The sequence below is a fragment of the Drosophila willistoni genome (genome assembly GCF_018902025.1).
Source record: "Drosophila willistoni isolate 14030-0811.24 chromosome XL unlocalized genomic scaffold, UCI_dwil_1.1 Seg141, whole genome shotgun sequence".
NCBI lineage: Eukaryota > Metazoa > Arthropoda > Insecta > Diptera > Drosophilidae > Drosophila > Drosophila willistoni.
This window is the reverse complement of record NW_025814052.1, coordinates 10,752,951-10,779,492: the sequence shown is the minus strand read 5'-3', so window position 1 is coordinate 10,779,492 and position 26,542 is coordinate 10,752,951. Positions and strand designations below refer to the sequence as shown.

Here is a 26,542-nt window from a genome sequence, read left to right as displayed (position 1 = left end):
AATCTGTATAGTCTCGGCTATTGGAAAAATTAATATACCATTCAAAAAACGAAAACCCCGAAAAGAAAAGGGAGAATAAAAAAAAGTAGAACTGCCCTTTCAACGGCCGCAAAATGTGTCAGGCACTGTTGAAATTTCCGAGGCAATTTCCGTTGTCAACACCTTGACAGCTGTCAAACACATATCCCCACACACACACACGAACACACACACACTTACACACACTCACGCACTCGGCCACTTGTCAGCCTGTTTGGTTTGTTCTTATGCCGCTTCGATTTGTTTTTTTGTCGCAATTTCCCCGCCTATTTTTGCGTAACGGAAACGGAAATTGTTAGGCTTAATAGACAGTTCGAATTTCCTGGTGACTGGGTTCCCCTTTGATGTGCCATTTCTTCTTTTCATTTTTTTTTCTTTCACTTGACTTTGTCATCGCTGCCGTTGCGCACAATTGGACAATCAGTGAGTGCCTAACTGTGAGTGCCTTCTGCCTGACGTTCTGTCGTTCAGTCGTTTTGTCTATCTGCTCGTAATTGGTAAAGCAAAATCATTATAATTATAATATTAAGCATCATAAAGGCAGATGGCAAAAGTTCAAGTCTTTGTCCTCGGCCCGCTACTCCGCTATCTACTGATGCGTTTCGGGCTTGTTTGAAGGACTTGCATAATGAATAGAATGACTGGCAAATAGTTAGTTAGTCAGATGAAACGAATGAAAGTGAACGAAAAGTGCAAAAAGGCATTTAGCCTTGAGCTAACCATAAAAGCAAAGATAAAGACATACAGATTTCATTTTATATACACAGAGAGCACCAAAATAATTTGAATAAAAAGGAATAATCATTTCGTTTGAACTATTCGCTAAACGGTTTGTTGAAATCATGCCACATCGGGGTCACCACTTTGGTTATTCCCTTTGATAAGCTAATTAATGGCTAAATAGTTGAAGAAAAAACTTTGCCACATCGGGGTCACCTTTGATATGCATTTCGATAAGCTAATTAATGGCTAAATTTATGGCCGCATCGGGGTCACCAACACCCTAGTTATTCTCTTTGTACGATATGTTTTACTTTATCTCTTCATATTTTATTTTCTTACAGATACTGTGTGGAATTTGAGGTGATTAAAGCATCAAAAGCCTGCCACAAGTTGCCGCCGTATAATCTAATGCTAGAAGGTATATAGCTATAGCCAAATTTTGTACACTCTTTTAGGCTAATAATATGCTTCTTTCCAGGTGATCGCATAACCGTACGTTGTGATCTGGAGGCTCTTATACAGGACAGCACTGTTAGCTCCACCACATCCAAGACAAATGGCCCATCCACCACAATGGCCACAACAACAACTTTGGCACACAAGAGCCCCGAGAATTTCAATGAGGATGAGAACTATAATAACAATAACAATAACAACAACAACAACAACAGCGATGATGAGGACAATGAGGAGTTGGATGAGGAAGACGATGAAGATGATGCTCAAAATATGCTCGATACGGGCAGCAACGAAAGCTACGAGTATAGACATCAGCGTCAGTTGCCAATATCACATCAGCGTCAACGGTCGGCAACATCGAAGCGTAGTGCCGCGGCCATTCCATTGGCAACAACAACAGCAACGCCGCCAATAAGCTATCATTGCCGGGGCGAAGGTCTATCCGGGCGTACGACGCGCTGGAGTGCTCTGGCAGCGCCATCTTGTCGTGGCAAATGGCTGCGCCTGACCGTTGGACCGCCCAAGAAATGCAACCATGCGCAATTCATATTCGTCTAAGTCGATGGATCGATGTAGATCATCACACACGATGCACACGATGTTGCACAGAGAAAAATAGAATTTCAACAATTCCAGTTGTAATTGTACTTTTTTTTTTTTAATCCAAAATATATGTATGTGTAGTATGGTAGGTTATATGATGTATGGATAAGCAGCGGATAAGCTAAGCGATCTGACGCACGAGCTAAAAATAGAGAGAAAGAGAGAGAGAGAGTCAAAGAGAAAGAGTAATAGTTCGTGTCACGAAATACATAATATTTGGTCAGCAATTCCTCACGTCTCATCATATCATGAGTATCATATCGCTCTAGGCTCTTCTTCTTATCGTCCACAAGGTCACGCATTCAACCACCCGCCCACCTTCAAATTTCACGCAATCCAACCCGCCCACTTCCCCTCCCACTCTCCCACTCCCCTCCAGTACATGTATGTAAGTAAATTTAAGAATAGACATCAATGTGTGTTTCGAGTGTTTGTGGCTCTGTGTGTTTGTCTGTGTGTGTGTGTGTCTGTGTCCGTATATGTGTGCATGCTTATTTCCACCCCGCCCCCCTCTGCGCAAATGAATAATTATCGTTTAATAATGTGGTAATACAGTGATAACTCATTGACAAGCATGCAACGTTGTCAATTTTCAATAAACGCTGCGTTGCCAGTTTTCAAATAAGTCGCTTCCATGTTTTTTTTTTTTTGTTTTTGTCCTAACTTTTAAGAACAATTTGCGGCTAAAAGTTATACTAAAGTTGTATATACCGATATCCATTTCTCAACTTCCAAACAAAAATAAAAATCCATTTAAAATGTCTTTTCAAAACCAAAAAAAATTCAACAAATTATTAAATGACATATTGAAATAATTGTGCGCATTTAATCCTTAGAAATGTAGAATTAATTAAATTGATCAAGGTTCACGAGGGATATATTAATTTTTGGTTCAACTTCAAATACATATTAAAATTTAGTACTAACAATAAGTTCTACGGCAAACACAAAAGATAAATCATTACACGAAAATTAAAGATTGAAATGTGAAATCACGCAAACATACATACGATATTCAGCTATACCTATATTTATATCGTAATTAGTTGAACTAAATTCATATTAATCATAAGCACACACACACACACACACACACTCAATATCATACCACTCACTTTACTTTTGTCACTAGAATTTTCATCAAACTAGATTAGATCGAAAAGTTAAGCAAAGTTTTGAAAGACTTTTAAATTCGATCTATACCCTTGCAGCTCCAAACTAAATCGAATCACTTGAAAGAACCATCACCAATATTCCCCTCTTATTTAGATCAGATCGTCACTCGACTTATATAGCTAACAAAATTGTTCAGATTTATCTTTCTGTCCGTCTGTGTTAAATATTCAGTCAAGGGTTAGTTATCAACAATCAATCAAAAGAAAAAATCTCAATTAGCATCAGCTTCATACACGATTTAAGATACTTACTACATGCATACATACAACAACAACAACAACAAAAAATAATAATAATTACTTATATAGTAACTAATATATATACATATATATATATTACAAAAATGAAGAAACAAAAGAATCGTTCAATAAAGAACAAGTATGTATAATTTTAAAAGCATTATTCTTTTTTTTTTATTCATCTAGCAGAGTGGGAAATGGGAAAATTGTTAAGTATTTGCAACTACTTTTCCCAAAAAGGGATTAAATATATATACAAAATTTTATGAGTACATTTTATACTAACATTTTAAACTTAAAGTAGAAAAGAGCTTTAAGAAGCCAAAATATCAACATTTTGTCATCTGAATATTTGATTTACTTCCTTTATTTCTGAAATATAGTACTTACTTTGAAATTGAGTGAAAAATTATAATTTAAAAATTTGCGTTTTATACTTTTGTTCAGTTTAACTAAATCTACAACTTTTTTAAAAAGGGTTCATAGTTTTTAAATTATTTGACCACTTTAAAATAATTAATTGTTGAATAGAAACTATTTGAATAGACCATCTCAAAATCATTAGTTGAAGTAATTAGAGGAATTAGAGTACGATAAGTTGCAGTTTTTAAAGCTGTATATACACTACGCGTCAAAAACTTGGCCCATATCCTCTACTTTTCAATGCTAATGATTTAGTATATATATATGTAACACTTTTACATCGGCTAAAAATCGGACAAAATACAGTCCAGGGAGAAAAGGTAGAAGCACCAAAACTTATTTGCAAAGTTTTTAAAAAATTCTCAAATACTTTTGGTCTTATAAACTTAAATTTCAAATGGTGCATGGTATACCAAAGTCAATTCAAAAATGAACTTAATTTTTTAAGTATTTTGGTAAAATTTTTTAAGGTTATTATTTCATTTAAAACAGTGGAATGTAAGTGATAACAGTTGTTTCATTGGCTCTCGGATGGGCCGCCCCCCTAACCATAGTACGCCCATGATCTTTCACTGGAAGCGTCTTGAAGTGAGGCGCGCATGCGTTGAGCTTCGCTCAGCTGGTTTGAATTTACCGTTTGACCCAATTCTCTGTATGTGTGTGTGTGTGAGTGACTCTAGGTGGCCAAGAAATTGACGTTGGTTTGTTTTTACTGCTGCTGCTGCCGCTGCTGTTGCTGCTGTCGTTTTTACCATTTCTCTCTGAGCGTCTCACCGAGTTCATGGTGAAGGCCAAGACACGATGTCAGTGACGGCAAATTGATTAGTCCCAAAGCGAACGCAGAGTAAGAAAGACCAACAAGTAAAAAGTGCCTGCAACATTTGCCCCGCCACCCTCTTGGAGAGAGCACAGGGTGTTTCAGGCATTTTCAATTTGCATTCTTGACGTTTCTTTTCTTTTTTTTTTCGCCTTCATTTTTTGTGTAAAGTGATTCATCAAGAAATCGGTTGTCAGTCAGTTGTTTTGGGGGATTTTCGTTTTTCTGACTTGTCATGTTTTTTGTTTTTTGTTTTGTAAAGAAAGTTGTCTTCAAAACATGTTAATTGCGATTGTATGTGTGTGTGTGTGTGTGTGTTTGGGGCTTCTCTACGATTTCTACTAACGGTCTAAACAATAAATGTTTCACTTAACTTTACAGAGAACTTTTAGTTGACCCCCCTTCCCAACCATGACCTCTGATCAAATGAGATTTCTACTGCTAATATGCAGCCTAATCAGCACCATAGAGGCATTCAGAAGAAACTTTGATTTGGCCCGTCAAAGTGGCGGCAATACAAATATACCCCTTTGGAAGCAGCGTGTGAGTTGAAAAGAGAGGGAAGAATGTTATCAATTTCTAAAATCTAAAAGCCATCTCTCTCTCTTTCTCTCTCTCTCTCTCTATCTATGGAATAGGCCTGCGAGAAGACACAGAAATACAAGGCAAACTCACACTACACTTGCGATGAAAAGGGTGATGTTAAGTGCCTGCCCGGTTGGCAGGGTGATCTCTGTCAAGTGCCCATGTGTAAACGTAGTTGTGATCCCATGAATGGTAAATATTGATTTGATTGACTAGATTTTGCCTTGACTGTCACAACAAAATCATTTGTCGACGAGAACGAGAAAAAAAAAAACGAGAACGAGAAAAAAAAAACGAGAACGAGAAAAAAAAAACGAGAACGAGAATAATTCAAATTAAAATGGATGCCGCTTTGGACTATTGTCGGGAGTTTTTTGCATGGCGCGAAGATTCTCCTTTCATGTGCAAGATACATGAAGCTTACACTGTGGGCTCGGATGTCTCCAAGGAGTTGGCCACAATGGTTATCTATGTAGCAGTCTTTTTCATTGCCTGGTGTTCAATTCTTTATGCTGCACGTTTCCTGATTTCCGTGGCCTGGTTTATCTTCCTTGGGGTCTCCGCTGTGCTGGTGATCCGTTTCCTGAACACCTTTGACGTTAAGGATTTGGGGGATATGCTCGTTAAGGCCATAAATATAGTTGGCGACATGGGATTGAGCATTTATATCAAGATTTTGGGATACCTTACAAGTTTTTTGGACCAGTGACGAGAATCGCAAGAGTTTTTACAATTCTTTTTTTGTAATGATTTTAAAAGTTGCATTAAATCGATGGTCACTTTCACATGACCATTTGCCCGAGTCTCTCTCTCTCTCTTAATCTCTCTCTCTCTCCCAATCTCTCTCTCTCTCTCTCTCTCTTGGGTCATAGGTTATTGCCAACGACCTGGCGAATGTCGTTGTCGCATTGGTTATACCGGTGAACTGTGCGACAAGTGTATACCATTGCCTGGTTGCCAGCACGGCGATTGCACGAAACCCTTCGAATGTCTATGCAAACCCGGCTGGGATGGACTCTTCTGTACGGAACGTGAGTACGCAACGAGATCTGGATGAAAAATTTTGTATGCAAAATCGTCATTTTTCTCTGCAGCGAGTTGCCGGAGTGGATGTCACAGCACACGTGGTTATTGTGAGGCACCGGGAGAATGCCGCTGTCGCATCGGTTGGGCGGGTCGAACGTGCAGTGAATGCTCCACCATGCCGGGCTGTCAGCATGGGACGTGCAACAAACCGTTGGAGTGCAACTGTCTGCCCGGCTATACAGGACTCCTCTGCCAGACGCGTTAGTTGATCCCCACCCCCGAATATAACCCACCTGTGTTTCAATGTTTTCCTATAACCCTAACAGCTCTGTGTGCCTCCGATTGCAACAAGCAGCATGGCTATTGTCGCAAACCCGGTGAATGTCGGTAAGTTAAGGTGGAACGACTAAGAGGTGGACTCTATCTCTATCTCTATTTCTGCATTGGTAGCTGCAAGGTGGGCTGGACAGGGACTCAATGCGACAAGTGTTTCCCCTATCCTGGCTGTGTTCATGGCGACTGTGATGCACCCTGGGAATGCAATTGTCATCCTGGTTGGGGCGGCATGCTTTGCGATGAAAGTAAGTATTAGTCTATCCGTCTATAGGGAAACAATTTAACCCACACGAACACACACACACACACACACACAGAGCTTAACTATTGTGTAGAGCATCCCGAGACGTGCGAAAATGAGGGCAAATGCATATCACTGAGTCGGGAGGATGGCAGCTATCGGTGTCAGTGCCGGCAAGGCTATCTTGGCCAAAACTGTGAGATACGCGATGAGTTTCTGTTGACCTCGGTGATGCCACCTCGTATTACACCGCCGCCAACCGACACCGATGTGGACCAAATGGACGCAGGTGTTTCTGATGACAACCAAATGGAACTGGAACAGGCCGCAACGAGCAACGAAGCAAAAAGCCCGACAAATGACACCGCAACAGCAGCAGCAACAACAGCAACAACTTTGACATCCACTACCACAAAAGCAACAGCGACACCAACAGCAACCGAAGCGACAACGACAATGGCATCAAGGACAACGACAACGAGTGGAACAGCAGCAGCTGCAGCAACTATCGTTGCCAGCCACAATGGGACTAATGAAGCGTTAAGCCATGTTGCTGTACCCCTTGATGAGGCGACAACAATGAGGCGTGTACCCAGGCCGTCAACAGAATTGAATGCAACAAGTGTGCCATCATCCAATCCTTCTAGCAATTCCACACTCCACCCAACCACCCAGCCGACCAAGACCATTCAGTTGAAATCGACGGTGGCGCCAGCAGTGACCACGGTGGGCGGCACCAACAACAACAAAGACGACAATGAAGATGATGATGAGGACGACGACGACGATGACGATGAGGATGACGATGGAGAATACGAAGAGGAGGAGGATGAAGATGATGAAGAGGATGACAGCGATCAAATTATACCAAATATTATATGAGGCAAAAATTGCTCTGACAAATTGTTGGCAAAACTTTCAGATTTAGCTTTATGATAAACCATGGATTTTTTTTTATTATTAATCTGATAATAAATTATTAATGAGAAAAATTTATTTATTTTTTGCGTACTAAAATGGTGACTCCGTCGAGAATTTGAAGTTCTTGATTACCCGAAAATGTCACGGCTAATATACGAAGGGGACAAAATTTTGGCTCGTTTGGCTAAAAGTAATTGACAAGAAGAAGTAATCGATAACTTTTTATCTAGCTCTCTAGAAACACATATCGAAATTTTATATAATCATTAATTTTTACCAATTTTTGTAAAACATTTTGAGAACAAATTAAAGTTCATCTGAACTAAATTTTCAAATTATCAACCATCGATTAAAAACTCACAAGGCTAACAATAAGAGGACAAAATGAGAAATCGATTTGAATTTTAGGCCATTTAATTTTATAGAAATTCTTGGATAGATCTTTGTAGTTGGTATATGTATATATTTTTGTATTTATTTTTTGTTGTTTTTATGATAATTTAGGCAATAAACTAAATAAACAACTGCAAAAAAAAATTTCGATTCTTTTAACAAATGTTCCAAATGACAATAAAAAAAAATTTGTTTCTTTTATGTATGTATAAAAATAGTAATAATAATAAAAATAATAATAATAATAATAATAATGTTTGCTACATTTCTTAAGTGCTAAACAAAATTGATCGAAACGAAAGATGCTCTCGAAGATTGCACGGGAATTGCCTAAAATCGATGATAATCGCTTGGAGAGAACAAAATAGAGGAAATATGGCCTTCGGTTAGTTGCCGAAGTGTGTGTGTGTATGTGTAAGAGAGTGTATCTGTGTGGGGGGAAGTGGTGAGGAGGAGGGGTCGAGCTAAAAGCATTACAGAAAATATCTAAAACTAATATGTATATATATAACTTTTTTACGACTTAAAAATTGACACAAAAAAAAAAAAAGAAAAAATAAATCAATATATAAAATTCAATCGAAAATTTCATTATGATTTATAATTAATAATTGATAAAAGACAATTGTTCGTTGCGTCTAGTTGAGCTCTCGTTTGTCCCGCTGACTGATTTGGGCCATGGTTATATATTGTCGGACCAGACGGGATATCTCGTGAGCCTGTTCCGTTTGCACTCGTATGACCCGCTGTTGCATTAGATTGCCCACCTTCAAGTCCAGGAAGAGGGCGCCATCTTCAGAGCGTACCTAACAACACGATGGGTAAGTAAGTGGTAAGTATTTTCTGTTTTGTTTTATCGAGGATTTGCTATTGGCTTACCTTGCGTGTGGATATCACCTCCATGAAACTCCAGTGCTGTAGGGTTTCGTGCGTATTGGGATCAAGGAAGAGTACGCCACGTCTATTGAGGGCCAAGATCAAATCACGCCACATGGGATTGTGATTGTCCTCGACATGTGGTCCCTCCTCGGCCCAGATGCGTTTGACGGCAAAGAAACTGCTGCCGAATAGCGGCCAAGTGGCCAGCACATTCAAAAACTGGGCCTTCACCTGGCCGGGACTAAGGCCAGACACCTGGGGCCAGGCTGATTGCACCAAGCCCACCCATTGGGCTGGACGTATCTCGCGTATACCCAGCGCCGGTTTGGGCAACAGGAATTTAATCTCCTTCATGGCCGGCACGTGACTCAAGTCGGCAGCACGATGCAAAAGTGCTGCAATTCTGGCCATATCTCGCACCATCTCGGGCATGGGTACTCCATTGCCGGGCAACTCCAGCAGCAGACCCTCCAGATAATCGGGAGCAACCTGATTGAATAGCACCTCCACATACAGTGGCATGGGAGCCGGTTCTCGCTTCAAGGCGAAATGCCAAACAGAACGGCAGAATATCAAATAGAATGGCTGGCCAGATTTCAGAAGCTCTGTGGTCACATCCAAAATATATTCATCGGCAGCCAACGGCATGGTGAAGGCATCACCCTGGACAATGCAATACAAGGAGAACTCCTGCTGTTCGGCCTCCGATTCAACGCCAAGAAGGGCGCACAATTCGGCGATGACATCGGCCACCACAGTGGAACAGCGGGTGTTAACCACTCGTTCAGCCCCGCCGGGTAGTCTATAGATTTGCCGTCTGGCCGAACGTCCGGCGGAAACGGCGGTCACCTCCTCCACACTGGGCACATTCTTGCGACCGCCACAACGTGCGGTTTTTCTCAAATTGGTCAGGCAAACGGCCGCTGTGCCATGACACGAACGCCGACGATCCGATGCTGCAGATGTCAGATGCTCCATCAAATACGGACGCAAGGCATCCGAGCAACCAAAGTAGGCGGCTAATATGCTTAGCAAACGCCAAGCACGCTGCGAACTATCCGGACAGGGTGAACGATTCGCTGTGGTCTGTTTCATTAGCTGACAATAAACCTCATCCCGCAGGGCCAGATACTTATGACAATGCTGCAAAGGAATTCGGCAATGAAACTCAATCCCATTCCCATGTCCATAATAATGATAACAACTCACCATAAGCACTGTGTAGACACATTTCACCTCGGTGAGATCCGGATCGAGGGGTATATCGCCGCAGTAACGCAATATGCAATCGAAACACTCCAGAGCCAAAGGGGCCAAGTCATTGGGCAATCGTAGCAAAGGGAGACGTATGGCATGACCTTGCCATTTAACTAGCTCGGCATAAGAGCGATTTGCAGTCGTCTGATGTCGCTCATGATGGCGATCCGTATCACGCAATTGACTGCCAAAATGAGACAGAAGATTAAGGACTAAGGACACAAACTTTCACCTTCAAATGACAACTTACTCATTGCGGAAATGCTGCATGGCAAACTGAAGCAGCGAATATTTGGTCACTGAGGGAGGTGTTCCACCATTATTCTCATCCTGCATATAATTGGCATCCAGATCGTGATGTTGCTGCTGCTGCTGCTGCTGATGATGTTGTTGTTGCTGCTGCTGCTGCTGCTGTTGTTGTTGTTGTAGATGCTCTTGTTGGCCATTGCTTAGGGATTGGTTTTGCTGTTGGCCAGCATTTGATTTGCGTGCGGAATGCAAATAACTTTGTTGCTTCATAAATCGCTGTTGCTGTTGCTGCTGATGTTGCTCCTCTTCAATGGCATCGTCCAGCTGATGATGTTGCTGATGTTGTTGATGCTGCTGCTGCTGTTGCTGTTGCTGTTGCTGATGATGATGACTTAATTCCTGTTGCTGACCTTCCATTGAGCGGGACATAAGTTCACCATTCGAATTGCCATGTTCATTCCGCTGAGCATGCGCCTGGCGGGATTCCAGGCGCTCTAGCGGCACATTCAATGTCTGAGCAGCTGCCCGGGCACCCGATGACAGAGTCGATGCCTTCGATTGGGACTGGGCATTCAGAAAGGAAAGAAAGAAGAAAAAATGTTAACAAAATGGTTAGATTAGTTTATTAATTGGCCACAAAATGCAAGGCAAATATTTTTGTTTCGTTATTGTGAAAGTTGCTGGTCGCCTTTTTTGGCCAATGCCATGTGGAAGTGTGATCAGTGTGTATAGTGACTGACCAGACTGACCGGTTCGACACACACACACACACACACACATTCACTCAAAGCTAATGTGGGCGTGGCTTATATTAAAGGAGGCAAGAATTGCATTTTTGGCAACGAAAGTGTTTAATTATTTGGCCATTTTTCACTTTTATTGCTTGCATTTAAATTATTTGGTGCAGTTTATTTTGCCATTGCTTTCACCCCCCCTCACCCACCATGCACTCTTAAAATAAATGCATTTTGCACACTCATGCGAAAAACAAAAACAAAAGCAACAACAAAACTTACTTACAATTAGTAAAAGTTTTGTTGTTTAAGAAAGCGGAAATCTTTCTCCAATCAATCAACTTGCCATATTTGAACAAATTATGCTTACAATTTTTGTGTTTATTTTTGGTTTTTAATTTTTAATTTTTTTTTTTTAAAGGAGGGAAGTGTGTTCAGGGGTTTGGTGGGGTTTTTTCTGGTGCGGAAAGGTTGATGAAAATTCAATTATGTAGATATATTTATAGCCAAATTGTGAAATCTGCGTTTTGTTTTTTTCGTTTTTTGAACAGAGGAAACAAAAGCCATAAGCATAAAACAAACTATTAATAGTCACATTGTTGCTGTTAGTCCAATATAGATTTAATTTCTCTATAAATATAGTGACAATATAACGCCAACTGGCAATCAGTTATCCATTATCTAATTCATGACTAGAGAAGCTGCTAAGTGAAGATTTTTGTAAAAACAAATACTAGAAACTGATTCACAGGAATCTTAACAAAGAGAGAGAGAGAGAGAGATCTGAATACCTATATGTTGGCATTAGTTAAAAAGATATATATACAGAGAGAGAATTAGAGATGTATAAGAGATAAGTAAGGTTAGACAAGTCTTGAATGTGAGACAACTACAGTAGAATCCGGTTATAACGACGCTCAAGGGACCGATGATTTTCATCGAACTATAGTCGGATATTTTACGCGGCCCGGAGTCATTATAACCGGATTCTACTGTACTTATATACACTTAGGAACACATGTCCAAGTTTTCCTCGCCAACTTTCAAGAATCGTAATGTAAATTATGTTTTTCACGGCTTAAAAAGGCAATCTTCATTGCCTTAAATATTGACTATACTTATTGTTGTTTTCAATTTTAAAAATTTATTAATATTTAAACATTTCTCGTCATTCTCTATAATGCCCAAAGAAAACTCTTTGTTAAAATGGGTAAAAAGTTTGCATCTTTTGGTAATTTACAAAAATGACAAAATATTTATGACCAATTAGTGGTGATCATAGTGAAAACTGATTTAACAAATTATGACCATAAAAGTTTAATTTAAATTAAAACTTTTTCATAGAACTTTATATTGTGTATCTGACTTTCTGTAACCCTTTCATCCCCCCGCGTTATTTATTTAAACTCCAGCTTGGAATATTTGTCCTGTTAATCAGAAATTTCTCAAGTTCTCAAGAGAAAATTGTTATTGATCGCATTCGCATACTCCTCTTCTCCTTTTCCTTCGCCTGTTGGCCGGAACCACTCAAAATGTCACTAACAACTCAAATGGCAAATGGATTCGATTCAATCGGATTGCATCGGCAATGGCCAATGGCCAATGGCAATATAGTACGTGCGATCTTTGGGCAATTGAAGTTGTTGCGAACCAAATCTACAGTCTACAGTTATAATTTAGAACAATGTCTGACAGAACCGGGCACGCAACTGGGTCAAATGACTTGTTTTGCCCCACACCAGACCAGACCAGAAGAGGTGAAGAAGAAGGAAGATGGGGAAATAACTGCCTGACCGCAGTCAAACTGAACTCGTAGCACTTCTACGTATGTGTGTGTGTGTGTGTATCTCTGCTCCAGTTCTGGCGCCTGCAATGCGAATTCAATTTGCTGGAAAAACAATATGAGCAACCATCAAATGGAAGAACGGTGAGCAAGAGTTTTTCTTTTTTTGAGGTGAAGGGGGTGGGGACGGGGGGGTATAATGGGGTAGGTCGAGCAGGGAGAGGAGAGGGGTAACAACAATACAATATAAACTTTAATTTCAAATATATAATCTCTTGGCGTCAGCAACTTTCTTTCTTAGTTGTGCCTCCTTCTGCTATTTTTGCTCGAGTTAATTAAAATTCGGAATTAATGTGTGTGCCCCCCTTCCCCCCACCACCACGTCTCCTCGCACATACGTCCATTCCAAAGTGAGGCTACCAAAATACACACACACACACACACACACATGCCGACAAAGTGTGTGTACATACACACACAAGGCAAAAGATATTAAAGTAATTTACAGTCATACAAAAGAGACGAGCAAACAATAAAACAAACGAACAACAACAACAAAGCAAAAAAAAAAAGTGTAATTAAATTATTGAAATCAAATTACAGTTAAATTACAATTTTCAACTATGAAATGGCCTGATAATGATATACTTTATACATAGAAATAGATGCTATGTGAATGATAATGAAGGCGGCGGCACGACTCTTTTTCTCAGTTCTCGTTTTTAGGTCAAAAAAAAAACATAACACACAAAATTTTAATATTCTAGCTTTTTATAGTGCGTGTGTGTGTGTGTGTGTGTGTATGTGTATGTGTGTGTATGTGTGTTTGTGTGGTTTATAGATCTTGTTCCTGGATCATAAAGCAACTGCAAGTGGATCATCATCATGGGTTTAGGTCATTGAACTCAATAGGAGCGTTTTGATCTTCATATATACTTGATAACTGAAGCAATAATTATCCAATATAACATTATGCTAATCCAAAGTTGTTGCAATTCTCAACTAGGTTTAGCAGTCTGCTGATGACTCTTGACATTTTTTGTTAGGTGTGACCTCGAGATGGCTTAAATACGATGCGTTTGCTTTCGACTGATTTGATTTGCCGATTATTAAATAGAATGAAGAATAATTACCAAATTTTAGATTTACTTTTGACATCGTTTTAGATTAATATTAAATAGTGCTAAATGAATGCCAAACCCAATCAACAAATCGGAATTTTATATGATAATGTACAAAAAATGAAATCCATTTTTAAGTATTTTAGTATTTGCGATTTAAGTAAAGTTTTATTTGAAATTTTCTCTGCAAGGATTTATAATTTGAATTGAGTTAAAATAAAACTTAACCCACATTTTAGCCAATATTGCCACAATGTTGTTGTTGTTGTTGTTGTTGTGTCTTTTTGTTTGCTATTATATAATCGACACCTATGATCGTTGGGTTTATTTCCTAATTAGCTCACCGCAAAAAGCTGGCAACAGAGATGACTATGATGATGATACCAAGATATCATGATGATTATATAATAAACAGCAGTTTGTGAATCGTCTCTCTGTATGCCTGTCTGTCTCTCTGTCTGTCTGCCTTTCTGTCTGATGTAGTTAGTAGTTATTTGGTTGCTGTCTGGCCATGTGCCTTTTGTTTGCACGCTAATAATGCGATTATATGTGCTGATTCAACCAAACATCAGCCATCAAGATATCAAGCCTCACCCTCCCCACCGTCCTAACGTACCTCCCTCCCCCCCACCACCACATTGATTATAACGGTTAGACACAACACCTGAGGCAAGGTGTGAAATATGTGTGTGTTTTGTTTTTTTTTTTTTTTGATAATTATGTATGTTTTCGTTTTGTTTTTGTTTGTTGTTTTCTTCTGGTTTTGCTTCCGATTTTACAGACTAAATGAAATTATAAATGGAAAATTTAGGCCTATTACCTTTTTTAAAGCGGAAATAGTTAATTATTTGGACTGCCAATAGAAATGGGCCCCAAAATTTAAAAAAAAAAATATAAATAAAACATAAATTCACGACTGGCAATTTATTTAGATTTAAAACGCAAAAACACTTTCAGAAGAGATGCAAATGGGAATATTTAAAATTGAGATTCAAAGTTATCATAAATTTTTGGAAATCTTTCCATTATTGATTTAAAAATTTCTCAAAAAGTTAATCTTTTAGGCTAAGGTAACAAATTTCTTTAACTAGTGAACAAGCATATTTCGATAAAACTGGAAATATCAAAATATTTCCTTGAACATTTATAGAGCATAAACAAATTAGAAGCAGCAAATCAATCAATTGATGGCTACCAAAAACCAAACCAAACCATTCTGAACAAATGGCAGAATTGCATTATTGAATTGAACACTCAAGTATCTTCCATAAAAACTAAAATCCAATTCGATCAATTCAGAAATTCAGCTAAATTTATAAGGCGATCTCAGAGTGTTGGTAGAGGATTTTTTCAAATTCTTTTATACAGTCTTCTTTGAAATATTTGCCAGATATTTAACAAGGATATAAGATTTTGGAAAAATTCAATTTTACAATGGAACAACAAAAAAAAAACATTGTCTATTTAAAATAGCTTCACTTGTAATTGGTATTTTAATATGATATTTTAAAACGAAAGCTTCTTTTGAGATTGGGTCTTTAGAAATATGCAAGACCAAAGCTACAAAAATATATATGTAGATTCAGACTTATTGCAACATAGTTTTGAAGAATATAAAGGAAGTTCAACAATTTGCAAACTAATTAAAATTCAAAGAAAGAAATTAATTGGCTTATGAAAAAGCAATTGGGGTATCGTACTTAGATCTAGTTAGTCTAGTTCCTAACAGATGTTTTGTAATGAAAACCCATTTGCGAGTATATTAAAATCGATTTAAACCCAATTTGTAATTCAGCTTGATTTGCTGTGAGTATTTTGGCCTACCTCATTGGTGTTCATTGTTTCGAAACGGGCCAATATCTCTTTAACTGAAATTTTCGATTCGGTTGGTTCCTCCAAAATAGTTTCCATGCGGCTTACAGAACCGCTGCTGGCATTGCTTATTCGACGCGTTTTATTGCCCAGCAGATTGCCGGCCAATAATGGAGTTGGCATAGTGAGTGGACTGGGACCAGGACCGGCACCAAGGCTAGGTGTGCAATTGGCAGCAGTTGCGGAATTTGAATTTGATATATTTGCCAGAGATGCAACCATTTGTTCAGACTCTGATGACGATGATGATGATGATGATGATGATTTATCATCTGTTTCCGTTGGACTCTGATGTTGTTGTTGTTGTTGATGATGGAGTTGCTCGTCATTGTTGTTGTTGTCTCTTTGGTTGAGCTGCAGCTGCTCCTCGTAGCAGCATTGTTCACATAAGCTGGTTGTGGTCGATACCGATATGGAATTGGATGCGGAATTGCATATGGAATGGGATGTACAGGTGGTGATGGACGACGAGTTGCAACATTTATAAACAATATCCTCCTCAACACTCCAGGCATTATCATTGTCCAATTCGGATGCAGAAGCTCCATTCAATTCGGCCCCCAATGAGATACAACATTGTTCATTAAGATCGCGAATACTCTCATTGGTCAACTGGTCCAGATTGCTGCAACCGCGCTGTAGAGCCATTTGTTGTTGATGATGCACCTGGGCCGATGTGGTCCCCGTTATATGGGCAATTTCCGCATCATCTGAATCGGTATAGAGCATTTCATGCTCCTCACAGCTATCGGCATCGGTTAAATTATTTAGCGAATCCAATGAGGCGCATTTACAGCTGGCCTCCTGGCCATGCCCATGCCCCTGGCCCTGTTGATGCTGATTTTGGCCTTGCTGCTGTAGCAGCTTAAAGTTATTAACCTTGTCATGATGCATTTTACTAATCAACGATTCCACCTTATTCACAATGCTGCTAAATTTATGTGGAACACTTCCTCCAGCCGAGAGTTGTACATTATTTTTGGGACTCGCCGGCACTTGGCAGGATTTACTGCTACGTACACTCTGCGACATGGCCACGCAGTCAATCAGGGTGCAGAGTCAATCAGTCAGTCAGTCAGTCACTCAATAGCAATCGCAATCGCAATCTCTATCTCAGAGTCAGTCTCTAGCAGTAATAATCCATGGGCCATACAAAATTGGAATCGGAATCGCGAACGCCTCGGCCACATGTTGCACGCGTACCAGTGAAAGTTGTTATTGCATTTCGATGATGACGATGTCGATGGCGATGATGAACAGTGTCCAGTTTGGCCGCAGAGACGGCAGCAACTGGCCAAACTACATGGCCATAATGAATGTTAAATATTGTTTACACGCCGCCGCCAACTTGCCAAGCTATCAATTCGAGGAAAAACGCGTTTCCCGCACACACACACACACACACACCAATAACAACAACAACAAAAAAATACGTGATTGTTATTTTTCGCCTTTAATATTTTTTTTTTTTTTACTTTTTTTCGACCGTTTTTCGTTTGTGGAAATTGCTACGGCAATTTAATGCGTGTTGTATTTATTTATATATATATGTATATACTTTTTAGTTATTGATTAACACACGATATGCCATAGCTTTTGTCTCCATTTATATGCTACAATTTTACTTCATTATTTAGTATTTCAATGCGCCAAATTGGTTTCTGACTTGATATGGATGGATGACTGCCAATTGTTGAATAAGTTTTTTGGAAAGGTTTTATTTTTGGTTGGTTCAGACTTTAGTATGCGGAAGAATTTGTTTGAAAATAGTTTTCTTCTTAAAAGATTGTTGATTGAAAAACTTGAGCTGTGATAAGATATTAAAAGGTTATGAACCAACAAAAAAAAAACCTAACCAAGGAAGATCCTGGGTCTCAATAGACCCTATATATAGTTTCAGATAAAGATCTCAGGAAAATTTTCATATAAAGAGCTTTAATTCTAAGCTGAAGATCACCAAATGCATTGATAAGATGCAATTTTCGCTTAAATTGTTCATCAATTTCTGATTTTGTGGGTCAATTTCAGGTCCGGATTTGACTTAAATATTTAGCTTTTGTGCACATTTACAGCTATGTTTATAGTATGCTTAACAAAAACACTTCACAGAAGCAAAAAGACAAAAAAACAACAGCAACAGAAAGAAAGAAAAAAAAAGTTGGTCAACATGGAGAAGACCACGGCACGGCACGGCACGGAACAAAACGAACGTCAAAAGAATTTGTAAGTAAAGTAAAGCTAAAGCTGAAGCTGGGAGCTCTGCGTGATGCCGTTACCGCACATTTGTAACAACTGAAAACTTGGCAGACTGGTCAAAACGAACGCGAATGGCCCCAGCCATTTGACTAGCCATTTCACTCGCAACGGAGCAGAACAGCTGCAGAGTGTCCAGAGTCAGCCTGAGCTCTGGCTCAGAGCCAGTTGAGTTAACCAACTTGAGTGAAAACTGCACACACACACACACAAACTAAGCCCCGTCTAGCCAAGCCGTCAGAGCGTTAAGCCAAAAAAAAAAAAAAATAAATAAAATAAAAATAAAAGAGAAAGAGTTGGAGTCGCCTTTGAGTAAGCAGATAAATATCCGCTCCCCTCCCCTTACTATGCAAGCTGCGCTACGAATAACTGTTTCCCATCTAGCAACGCATCTCTCACATTGGTCAGTCTAGGCATCTTCAAGATGGTAGCCATAGTTACTCCAACTCCAACTCCAACTCTAGCTTTGGCATTTGACGAGTTTTCACGCATAATATGAATTAAATTAACTGCATGAAAGAGTGAGAGGGGAGGGAGGAAATTTGAGCTACTAAAGTAAAAGCCACCAAAGCAATGTTTTAATCCCAAATACTCAAACCACATCAAGTTATGAATATCATTCATATATATCTACATATATGGCGTATATGGATCAATTGAATCATTGGTCTCCATTGAGCTTCTTTCTCATTTTAGGCAAAGGAAAATATATCAATCAAATATCAAATAGATAAGAAAATTCCAGTTTTAAATTCATACTGCATACTTTATGGGGTATGACGCTATGGTGAACAAAAAGTGAAATTGAGATTGCTGATTTAACTTTTCATATCTCTTACGCTATACACTTTTTAGATTTTTATAGATTTTAAAGCTAAAAAAGAGTCAATTAATTGTCCTGGTTATAAGGATACAAAAACTTATTTTCTAAAAGGAAGAAGTTTCCAGAAGTTGACATACAATTTTTGATCGGATGAACAACCCCTATGATAATTATCACAAGTTGGACACTGCTTGGGCTTAAGTATAATATATTATCGTATCTTATAGAGGATGGGCTAATCGGTTTCGGAAATACAAATATATAGTGAACTTACTAGCTATAAGCTATAAACTTTAGTTATAGTTCCCAACTAGTTTTAACATTGAAGTGTAGTAAACGCAGTCGGCTATGCCCTACTCATTGATTGATTTCTTCTTATAATCTTCACAATAATAAGTGCTTGGCATTAAAAGTTAAGCCGAGTCTGAGTAGGATGCACTTTAATTCTAACTTTAAACTCGTTATTATTTATGATTTTTTCTTCTTCTTTTCAAGTCCATGATAAATTTCTGATTTCGACCCACGCAAATTTAAATGCTACTCAAAATGAAAGCTTTACCCACAAGAAAGTTTACAGCTTTAAGCTTAAATTGAAGTAGTTCGAAAGCTTAAAGATCGCTTCAAGCTCTTGTTTCTCTCTCCCTCTCTCTCTCTTTCTCTCTCTTTGTCTGACCGAAACTGGAACAGCAATGTAACTTAACTATGCGCATTTATGTGGAGATTGTTTGTTAAAGCAATTCGTACATTTGCAACGGTAAAGAGATCAACTTTAATCCGTGGGCGAGTTGGTCGGATTAGTGGTTAGTAGGGGGATTCGACTCACCTTGCGGAACTCCTGTACAAAACTGGTGATCATCGACTGGATGGCTGCGGCTCGGCTGGCATGCAATGCCAAATGCTTGCCATTGCGCAGATTAAGCTGGAGGGCAGCTGGTCTGGGTAGGGTGACGGCATTCTGGATCTCAGCAAACGAGATGGCCTGCACTACAATCAGATAGTCGGCATCGCGTCGAGCCAAATAGAGGCCACTGTGCGAAACGCCCATGATGCTGACATCGGGATAAAGCGGTGCACCCTGCACAGCGAAGAGCCGGGCGAAATAGAGGGGCCAATCCCTGGCCATGTCCACCAAATGTCTTTTGACCAGAGCACGGACCTGCTGTCCGCGAGCAGCTAACGTGTCCACGCTGACACCATGGCCATGGAGCATATTGAGGGCGGAACTCTTCTCTTGCGGCGTAATGCGAAGACAAGGCGTCACTCCAAAGACATCGCTAAGCACCTGGGCGAAAAGTAAATCCAGGGCGACAGGTGGCCCGATTGGCTCGTGCGGCTGGAACACTTCCTTGCGCACACGCAACTTCCATGGCACGCGATTGTAAGTCAAGCAGGCGCTGGCACCCTGTCCTATTCCTGCCACAGAAGCTAATGTAGCCGGTTCGATGGCAAGTCCAGCACCAGAAGTAGAGGACGATGCCGATGTCGTAGTCGGCGGCGGCGGCACTGGGGCTGGCACCAGCACTGGCGGAGGTGTTGCTATCGGCTCCAGCTCCTCACGCATTCCGGAGCTGGCCGAGCTCTTCCGTTTGCGCTCGTGCTCATATCTCTGCGCCATGTGAGTGCGGAAGGTCGCCGGTGTGGATGGGGACGAGGATTTTGACATGGTCTCGATACTGGCCTGGATAACCCTAGGCGGAGCGGGTTGGTAAACCTTGTGACTCTCCTTCTCACGCTCCACTTGGCGTAGCTCGTACACACGTTCGCGTTCCCTCTCTCGCTTGTCGCGCTCTTTTTCACTGCCACTGCCTGAGGCAGGACCCTCCACCTCTGCCCGATCCCATACGGACTCTGAATAATCTTCACGATCACGTGATCTGCTGCGACTTCGCGATCTTTCGCGCTCATTTTGCTCCCAGGCAGACACAACCGATGACGAATGCTCCTCCAGATGATGAGCGTTATGATGATGATGATGGATCGGTTGCTGCTGATGGTGTTGCTGCTGCTGCATGATACCAGGACGTACTGCCCCAAAAGTATCCCGCTCCTGACGCTGGATAAAGGCGGGCACATGATCTTTTCGATAGTCGGGCTCCGGTTCGGGCGTCCGACTAACCGGCGGACTCTGTGGAGCTGGTGGTGGCGCTGGCGGCGCCATGCTGGGCGGCCGTATAGGTGGAGGCGGCGCTGGCACACTGGGTGCTGGAGGCAAAAGTACACCTGGCCAGGCATTTGTGGGTGGAGCTGGTGGCGGTGACAATTTACCTTCCATGCGCTCAATCTGGGTGCGCACTGTGGCCAGAGATTCACCGGCCGGTCCTTGGCCTGCTCCACCAGAGCTCACGCTTGCAAAGAGGCCGCCAAGCTGTTGTTGCAGCATCAACTTACGAGTGTCCTCCAATTTGGCTGGAGCTCGTTGCTCCGACTTAGTCGAAACTGTGGAACGCACCGAGTGACCAGCTGTAACCTGTTCCAGGCGTTGGCGCATCTCGGAGCTCAGTTTAAGCTTGCCCACACTACCCGGTGGCGGGCGATCAGCACCGATTTCAAAGCTTTTCTTGGCCAACTTTGTGGTGGTAACCATGGATTGCATTGGTCCAGCATCTTGAGTGTCTCGGGAGTTGCTTGCCGTTGTTGTTGTGGTCTCCAGGCGTATGCTGCTGCGCATTAGCTGCGTGGAATGGCTGGGACCTAAAAGCGGCGGTGTTGGACTCTCGATCTCGAACTCCTCCCACTCAATAGCCGTGGCCGTGGCACTAGTTCCTCCCACCCCCGTTGCCCCATTGGAACCGGAAATCAACTGATGTTGCGCTTGGGGCGTTGTCTTGCGCTGTTGCTGACGCAATTTAAAGGCAAAGAAATCTTCCTCCGTCTGGAATTGTGGCTCACCTTGCGGCGGTGGCCAACGCCATTTGCCGATTCTTACGGTTTTGGCACGACCGTAAGGATCCAAAAAGTGCCGCGTCTCCGAGGGATCTTTGCACTCCAACGGTGGCGGCATGGGCGGCGGTGGTGGCGGAGCTGGAGGATGGACTGACTCCATAACCACCAGACTACTGCGCGTTGATTTAAGCCGCATTGGCGATTGCGGAGGAGGCGGTGAAATGGAAATGCCGCCAATTGCTGGCGGCGGTGGCGATGTTGATGTGGCCGCGGCTGCAGCAGCTGCCTGCTGAGTGAGCAAGGTCTGGAGTGCTTGATTTTGGGCCAGAAGTTGCTGCTGAATCTGCAAATTCTGGGCCATGGCCGATTGCAAGAAGGCTCGCTGAACCTGCTGCTGATACAGAGCCGGGGCTGATTCCGTCTCCGTTGGCATTTGCATTAGTTGATGCATAAGAGGATCAGACCCATTGCTGCCACCTGTGGTAGTGGCTACATGATCCGTGCTACCACCGCCCCTGATGCACTCGACCAACTGTTGCTTTTGAGTCAACTTTTGTAAAGAATCGTCCACGAACAATCCACCATCAAGATAATCATTTAAATTACTTTCCTCTGACTGCCTTGGCTTGGCCCCACCGCCACGAATACTGGCTGCCAGGGATCGGGCATCGGACAGCTCATCCAGTGATCCATCCAATACGGGGCTAAATAGATCGTCTAAGAACTGATCGACATCCGAAGCTTGCGATGGAACTCTTACGCGTCGAACGTGCGAGGCCAGTGAGGGAGCTTCACTGGTATCGGACATGGCAGATGATCTGGTGGCATATTCCGATTTGTCCATATACTTGCTAGAGTGCGATCCGTGTGAAGCGGCATGGGATCGACGACCGGCATGCTGGGACTTCTGATACCGAGGGGCAGTCTCCTTGCCCATGGGTGCAAGCCGCTCTGCCGAGTGATAGCGATCGTTAAGACGACTCTCCGATAAGCCCAGCGTATGCAAGGGCTCCTCGGAGTCACAATCTGGCAGAGGAAGTGACTGGCCTTGTCCTATGTCACCGGCTAACAAATCGTCCAGGGACTTTGATCGCGACTTGGACTGACCCGGACTTGTTGCCGAAGATGTTGGTTCATGCTCAAAGTAACGTTCATTTAATGCAGAGCTACGGGAGAGCAACTCCCGACTGCTTCTCCGCTGCTGCTGTGGAGGATCTTCCTTTGCTGCTGAAGTGGGTGGAGCAGGAGGCGGCACTGCCGGCCTTTTGACGGAGTCGGGTAAAGAAGTGCGCATAAATTTAGCACCTGAACGAAGTAAATCGCTCCTGGCAGCAGGGAAAGCTGGACATAATTCCTTTTCGGCAATTAGATCCATAACATAGTCTAGTCCACAGCTGTCTGTTAACTGCTGTCCATCGTCAAGTACTAGAGTCCAACCTCGGCTACCTCCGCCCAGACTAGACACTGCTAGGGCAGCGGCTTCCTCACAACTTGTCCACGAGTCAATGGCCACAGTCTGGCTGGCTTCATCGGGTAGGGTGAGGGGCAAGGCCATATCACTACCGCGGGACCACGAGCGCCACTCAAGCCAGGAGGGCACAAAGCTACGACAGGCATTTCCGCCTGAACCGCTGCTCTGTTGGCGTAGCAGTTGACGAAGAAGCATCTGCCTCATTGGGTCTGGAGCCTCGTCGTCTACGAATTTCATCAGATACTTGCTGAATGCAGGACTTGGTTGGAAGCAACACAAACACTGACCCAACAGCTGCCACAAACGGGTCGCCTCTGTCGATCCCTGGCCCAGACCATGAACTTGATTGCAGATTTGAACCAAAACCTCATCTCGCAAGCCGCGTGAACTCAAAGCCTTGTGTACAATATAGTCTGCTAACAGTTTCTCTTTAGCCCCCTCCAGAGCCTTATCATTGCTCCAACGCAAGATAAGCTTGAATACCGCCAAAGCATCCTGGAAGTCCTGATCTCTAGAAGCAGCTCGTGTGAGCAAAGGCGCTGTAATGGGCTCCCGTCGTGGCTGCAGTCGCAAGCCATTGCAATAGACACTGCTAAACTTTCCAAACGAGAACTGCGCCAAGTCATCAGGTAGGTGCACACTAGGAGCCGGAGGTCCTGGCACTGTACCCAGCACTTTAACCAAATTCCTATCGCCATGCGGTGGTGACCAACCCTGCAACTTGGAGTAAATGAAAGCCAATTCTGCTGGTATATCCAGATAGCTAAGTTGACTTCTCTCCAGAACTGCCTGCTTGGCTTCGCGAGCTTCCCTCGCTCTCTGGGCCGCCTCACGGGCCTCTTGTCGTCGTCGATGATCGGAGCGCAACTGCTGCACATGCCTTCGTGCCTGACGGCCGCGCCACAAACGCTGAGCAGTAACAGCGCCCCGTCGCAGCCGCTTGAAGCGCTGTTGCTGCTGTTGACCACGCCAACGGGCCTGCAGTCGAGTGGCAGCCACCTCGCGACGGGCGAGTTGTCGACGCACTAGCATGCCTCTAACGTGACGCTGAATATTGACTGCTGCATGGCGCAATCGCTCCGTACGTCCGCTCTCCAATGCGCGATGCAGAGCTTCACGCAAAAAGACTCGGGTGGCTCCCAACTGATAGTCTGGTCCCTCTACTCCTGTGCGCGGCATGGCTTCCAGCAAGGCTCGACAGAGCTCACGATAAGGCGTACCCCGGGCCAGCGGAGAAGACAAAAGATGCCGATAGCGTTCAACAAAGTGCTGGAAACGCAAACGCACTGGGTATCCCCTCTGTCTGATTTGAATTGTGTCCAACATGCCAAGATAACGCAGTTGTTGCAACACACACGGCATATCCATGCGCAAGGCATGCTTATCCTGATTCGGCTTGATGCAGCGAACGAACCATGGGTGACAACGGCCCATTGACTGAAGCAACTGCTGCAAAGAGTCCGCAAATCGAGCGGCCACTGTCGGCGTGCGCGGCTTCATGGTGACAAAACGTCCGTTACTGCCCTTGGGAAGAGTCTTACCGGCATCCCGTTGGGCACGCAATTGTTTGGTCAGCTCGTTAACCAGAGTCAGACGACTTGAGGCGAGCAATTCTAGAACATCGCCACGCAAGGCATCACGATTCTTGTCGAGAAAACCATCCACACAATACCACACTTGGCCAGCATAGTGGGTGACTCCAAACTCTTGGGCTCCGATTCGGGGGCGGGCATAAAGCTCGCTTAGGGCATGATTGTAGTGGCACTTTTCAAGGAAACTAAGGTCAGTGGCACGCGGGAAATTGGACTCATCGTCTAGTAGATGACAAATGCCGACTGGCTTTTTGGCCAGCAAATGTATCACTGGCAGATTATCGTCCCATGCCAATGGTGTCCATTCCAAACGCTCGCGAGCGTACTCCGCCTGTTCCAGCTTAAAAACATGCTTGTTAAAATACAATTGAAGATTTTCATTGGCATAGTTAATGCATAGCTGCTCGAAGCTGTTCTCTGCCAAATCCTCAAAGCCAAAGATGTCCAGAATGCTAATGCGGTGAGCATCATGGGTGCCACCTTTTTGTACAATCGAGTTGATCCGCGACACAAGCCAATTAAAAAGACCAGCATAGAGTGCCTTGGCAAAGGCATCACGGGCATCCAATGCCTGGTCAATACCTAGAGGCGTGTGTAAACGTTCCGCTCGCGCCTCGGTGGTGCGACTAGTCAGAGCTCTATGCAATCCCTCAGCACTAATATGCAACAGATGGGCGGCCCATTTGATTTCAGCATCTGAGCCAACCTCCACACCTTCTTGTCCATGACGCAGTTGACGGCGATGAAAGTAAACATTGCCCAGATGAAGAACCGCCGCCAGTACCCGGACAATTCCTTCTCGTTCTCCCTCGGATACGCCCAAAACTTGCATGGCGCTCTGCAGGGAAGCCCAGTCCACACGGCCGCTGGCACAGTCGGTGGCTCCTTGATTCAGGTAGAAGTATTTATCGGCCTCCAACAGACCATATTTGGCCCGTTCCGTTTCACTAAGGCCACCAAGCATTTCATAGAAAACATGATAGTTCCTCTCACCAGGCGCCTGTGTGACAATGCGCGATTTTTCCAAAAGATATTGAGTGATCTTGGCGCCAACTATAGCGCCACTCTTGAAATACACCTCAAGGTATTTGCCGAATCGTGAACTATTATCATTGCGGGCAGTTCGGGCATTACCGAATGCTTCCAATAGAGGGGCTGCCTCAAGAATCTGTTCGGTGATGACTGCCGAGGCGGATCCGCCTCCAGGTACGACGGCAGCCAGATATTGCATCACTAGCTTAGTGGATTCCGTTTTCCCCGAACCAGATTCGCCAGATATGACAACCACCTGGGGCGAGGGTAGAGCTGCATGTGCGGCAGCTCCAATGGCAAACAAATGTGGTGGCAGTGCGCCTAGTGGGCGACCGGCATATTGCTTTGCCACCTCCAGACCGTAGGCATCCGGGAACATTTTATACGGATTGACGGCAATCAGTATACTGCCAGCGAAAGTGTAAATCAAGCCCTTGTCATAGCGCAAACGGAGATTCCATAGCAACGAAGCCTCATGTAGGTCATCCAGCAGAGTCATATCCTCTACACCGCTGCTGCCAAGATCCTGACGTGCTCGCAGGCTTCCCTCACCCGGCTGCAGGGCAAACGTTTGTGGCTACAGACAGAGAGGAAAATAGATAATTAGTAATT

The 26,542-nt window shown here is 43.0% G+C and overlaps 3 protein-coding genes across 5 annotated transcripts in view; 2 read left to right on the top strand and 1 right to left on the bottom strand.

Moving 5' to 3' along the window:
• LOC6641088 (myb-like protein H) overlaps positions 1-3,276 on the top strand; it is an 80,542-nt gene extending 77,266 nt beyond the window's left edge. For all 3 annotated transcript variants that reach the window (XM_023175330.2, XM_023175329.2, XM_023175331.2), the window contains exons 5-6: positions 1,104-1,180; positions 1,241-3,276. In XM_023175330.2, the coding sequence (XP_023031098.1) occupies positions 1,104-1,180; positions 1,241-1,779 (616 nt within the window). In that variant the 3' untranslated portion in view covers positions 1,780-3,276. The remainder of the gene's footprint in view (positions 1-1,103; positions 1,181-1,240) is intronic.
• A 1,594-nt stretch (positions 3,277-4,870) lies between these two features.
• Positions 4,871-7,659, top strand: LOC6641425 (neurogenic locus notch homolog protein 1). Its single transcript, XM_047011273.1, has 7 exons — positions 4,871-5,022; positions 5,118-5,256; positions 5,937-6,095; positions 6,159-6,350; positions 6,417-6,477; positions 6,541-6,671; positions 6,744-7,659. The coding sequence occupies exons 1-7, from the start codon at positions 4,891-4,893 to the stop codon at positions 7,547-7,549; spliced, it is 1,620 nt and encodes a 539-aa protein (XP_046867229.1). The 5' UTR covers positions 4,871-4,890; the 3' UTR covers positions 7,550-7,659.
• Positions 7,660-8,567: 908 nt separating this feature from the next.
• The window catches only part of LOC6641424 (unconventional myosin-XV), a 29,166-nt gene continuing 11,191 nt past the window's right edge, over positions 8,568-26,542 (bottom strand). Inside the window, exons 3-7 of the mRNA XM_023175145.2 lie at positions 19,776-26,507; positions 10,368-10,930; positions 10,070-10,301; positions 8,861-10,003; positions 8,568-8,787 (exon numbers count right to left, since the gene is read on the bottom strand). Coding sequence (XP_023030913.1) covers positions 8,620-8,787; positions 8,861-10,003; positions 10,070-10,301; positions 10,368-10,930; positions 19,776-26,507 — 8,838 coding nt within the window. The 3' untranslated portion in view covers positions 8,568-8,619. The remainder of the gene's footprint in view (positions 8,788-8,860; positions 10,004-10,069; positions 10,302-10,367; positions 10,931-19,775; positions 26,508-26,542) is intronic.

What these genes read in the sequence shown, in the direction of transcription:
- LOC6641425 (XM_047011273.1), top strand. Translation starts at nt 4,891, where the DNA reads ATGACCTCTGATCAAATGAGATTTCTACTGCTAATATGCAGCCTAATC. An exon ending in TAGTTGTGATCCCATGAATG is followed by an intron (nt 5,257 to 5,936) that starts GTAAATATTGAT and finishes CTTGGGTCATAG; the next exon opens with GTTATTGCCAACGACCTGGC. An exon ending in CGGCATGCTTTGCGATGAAA is followed by an intron (nt 6,672 to 6,743) that starts GTAAGTATTAGT and finishes ACACACACACAG; the next exon opens with AGCTTAACTATTGTGTAGAG.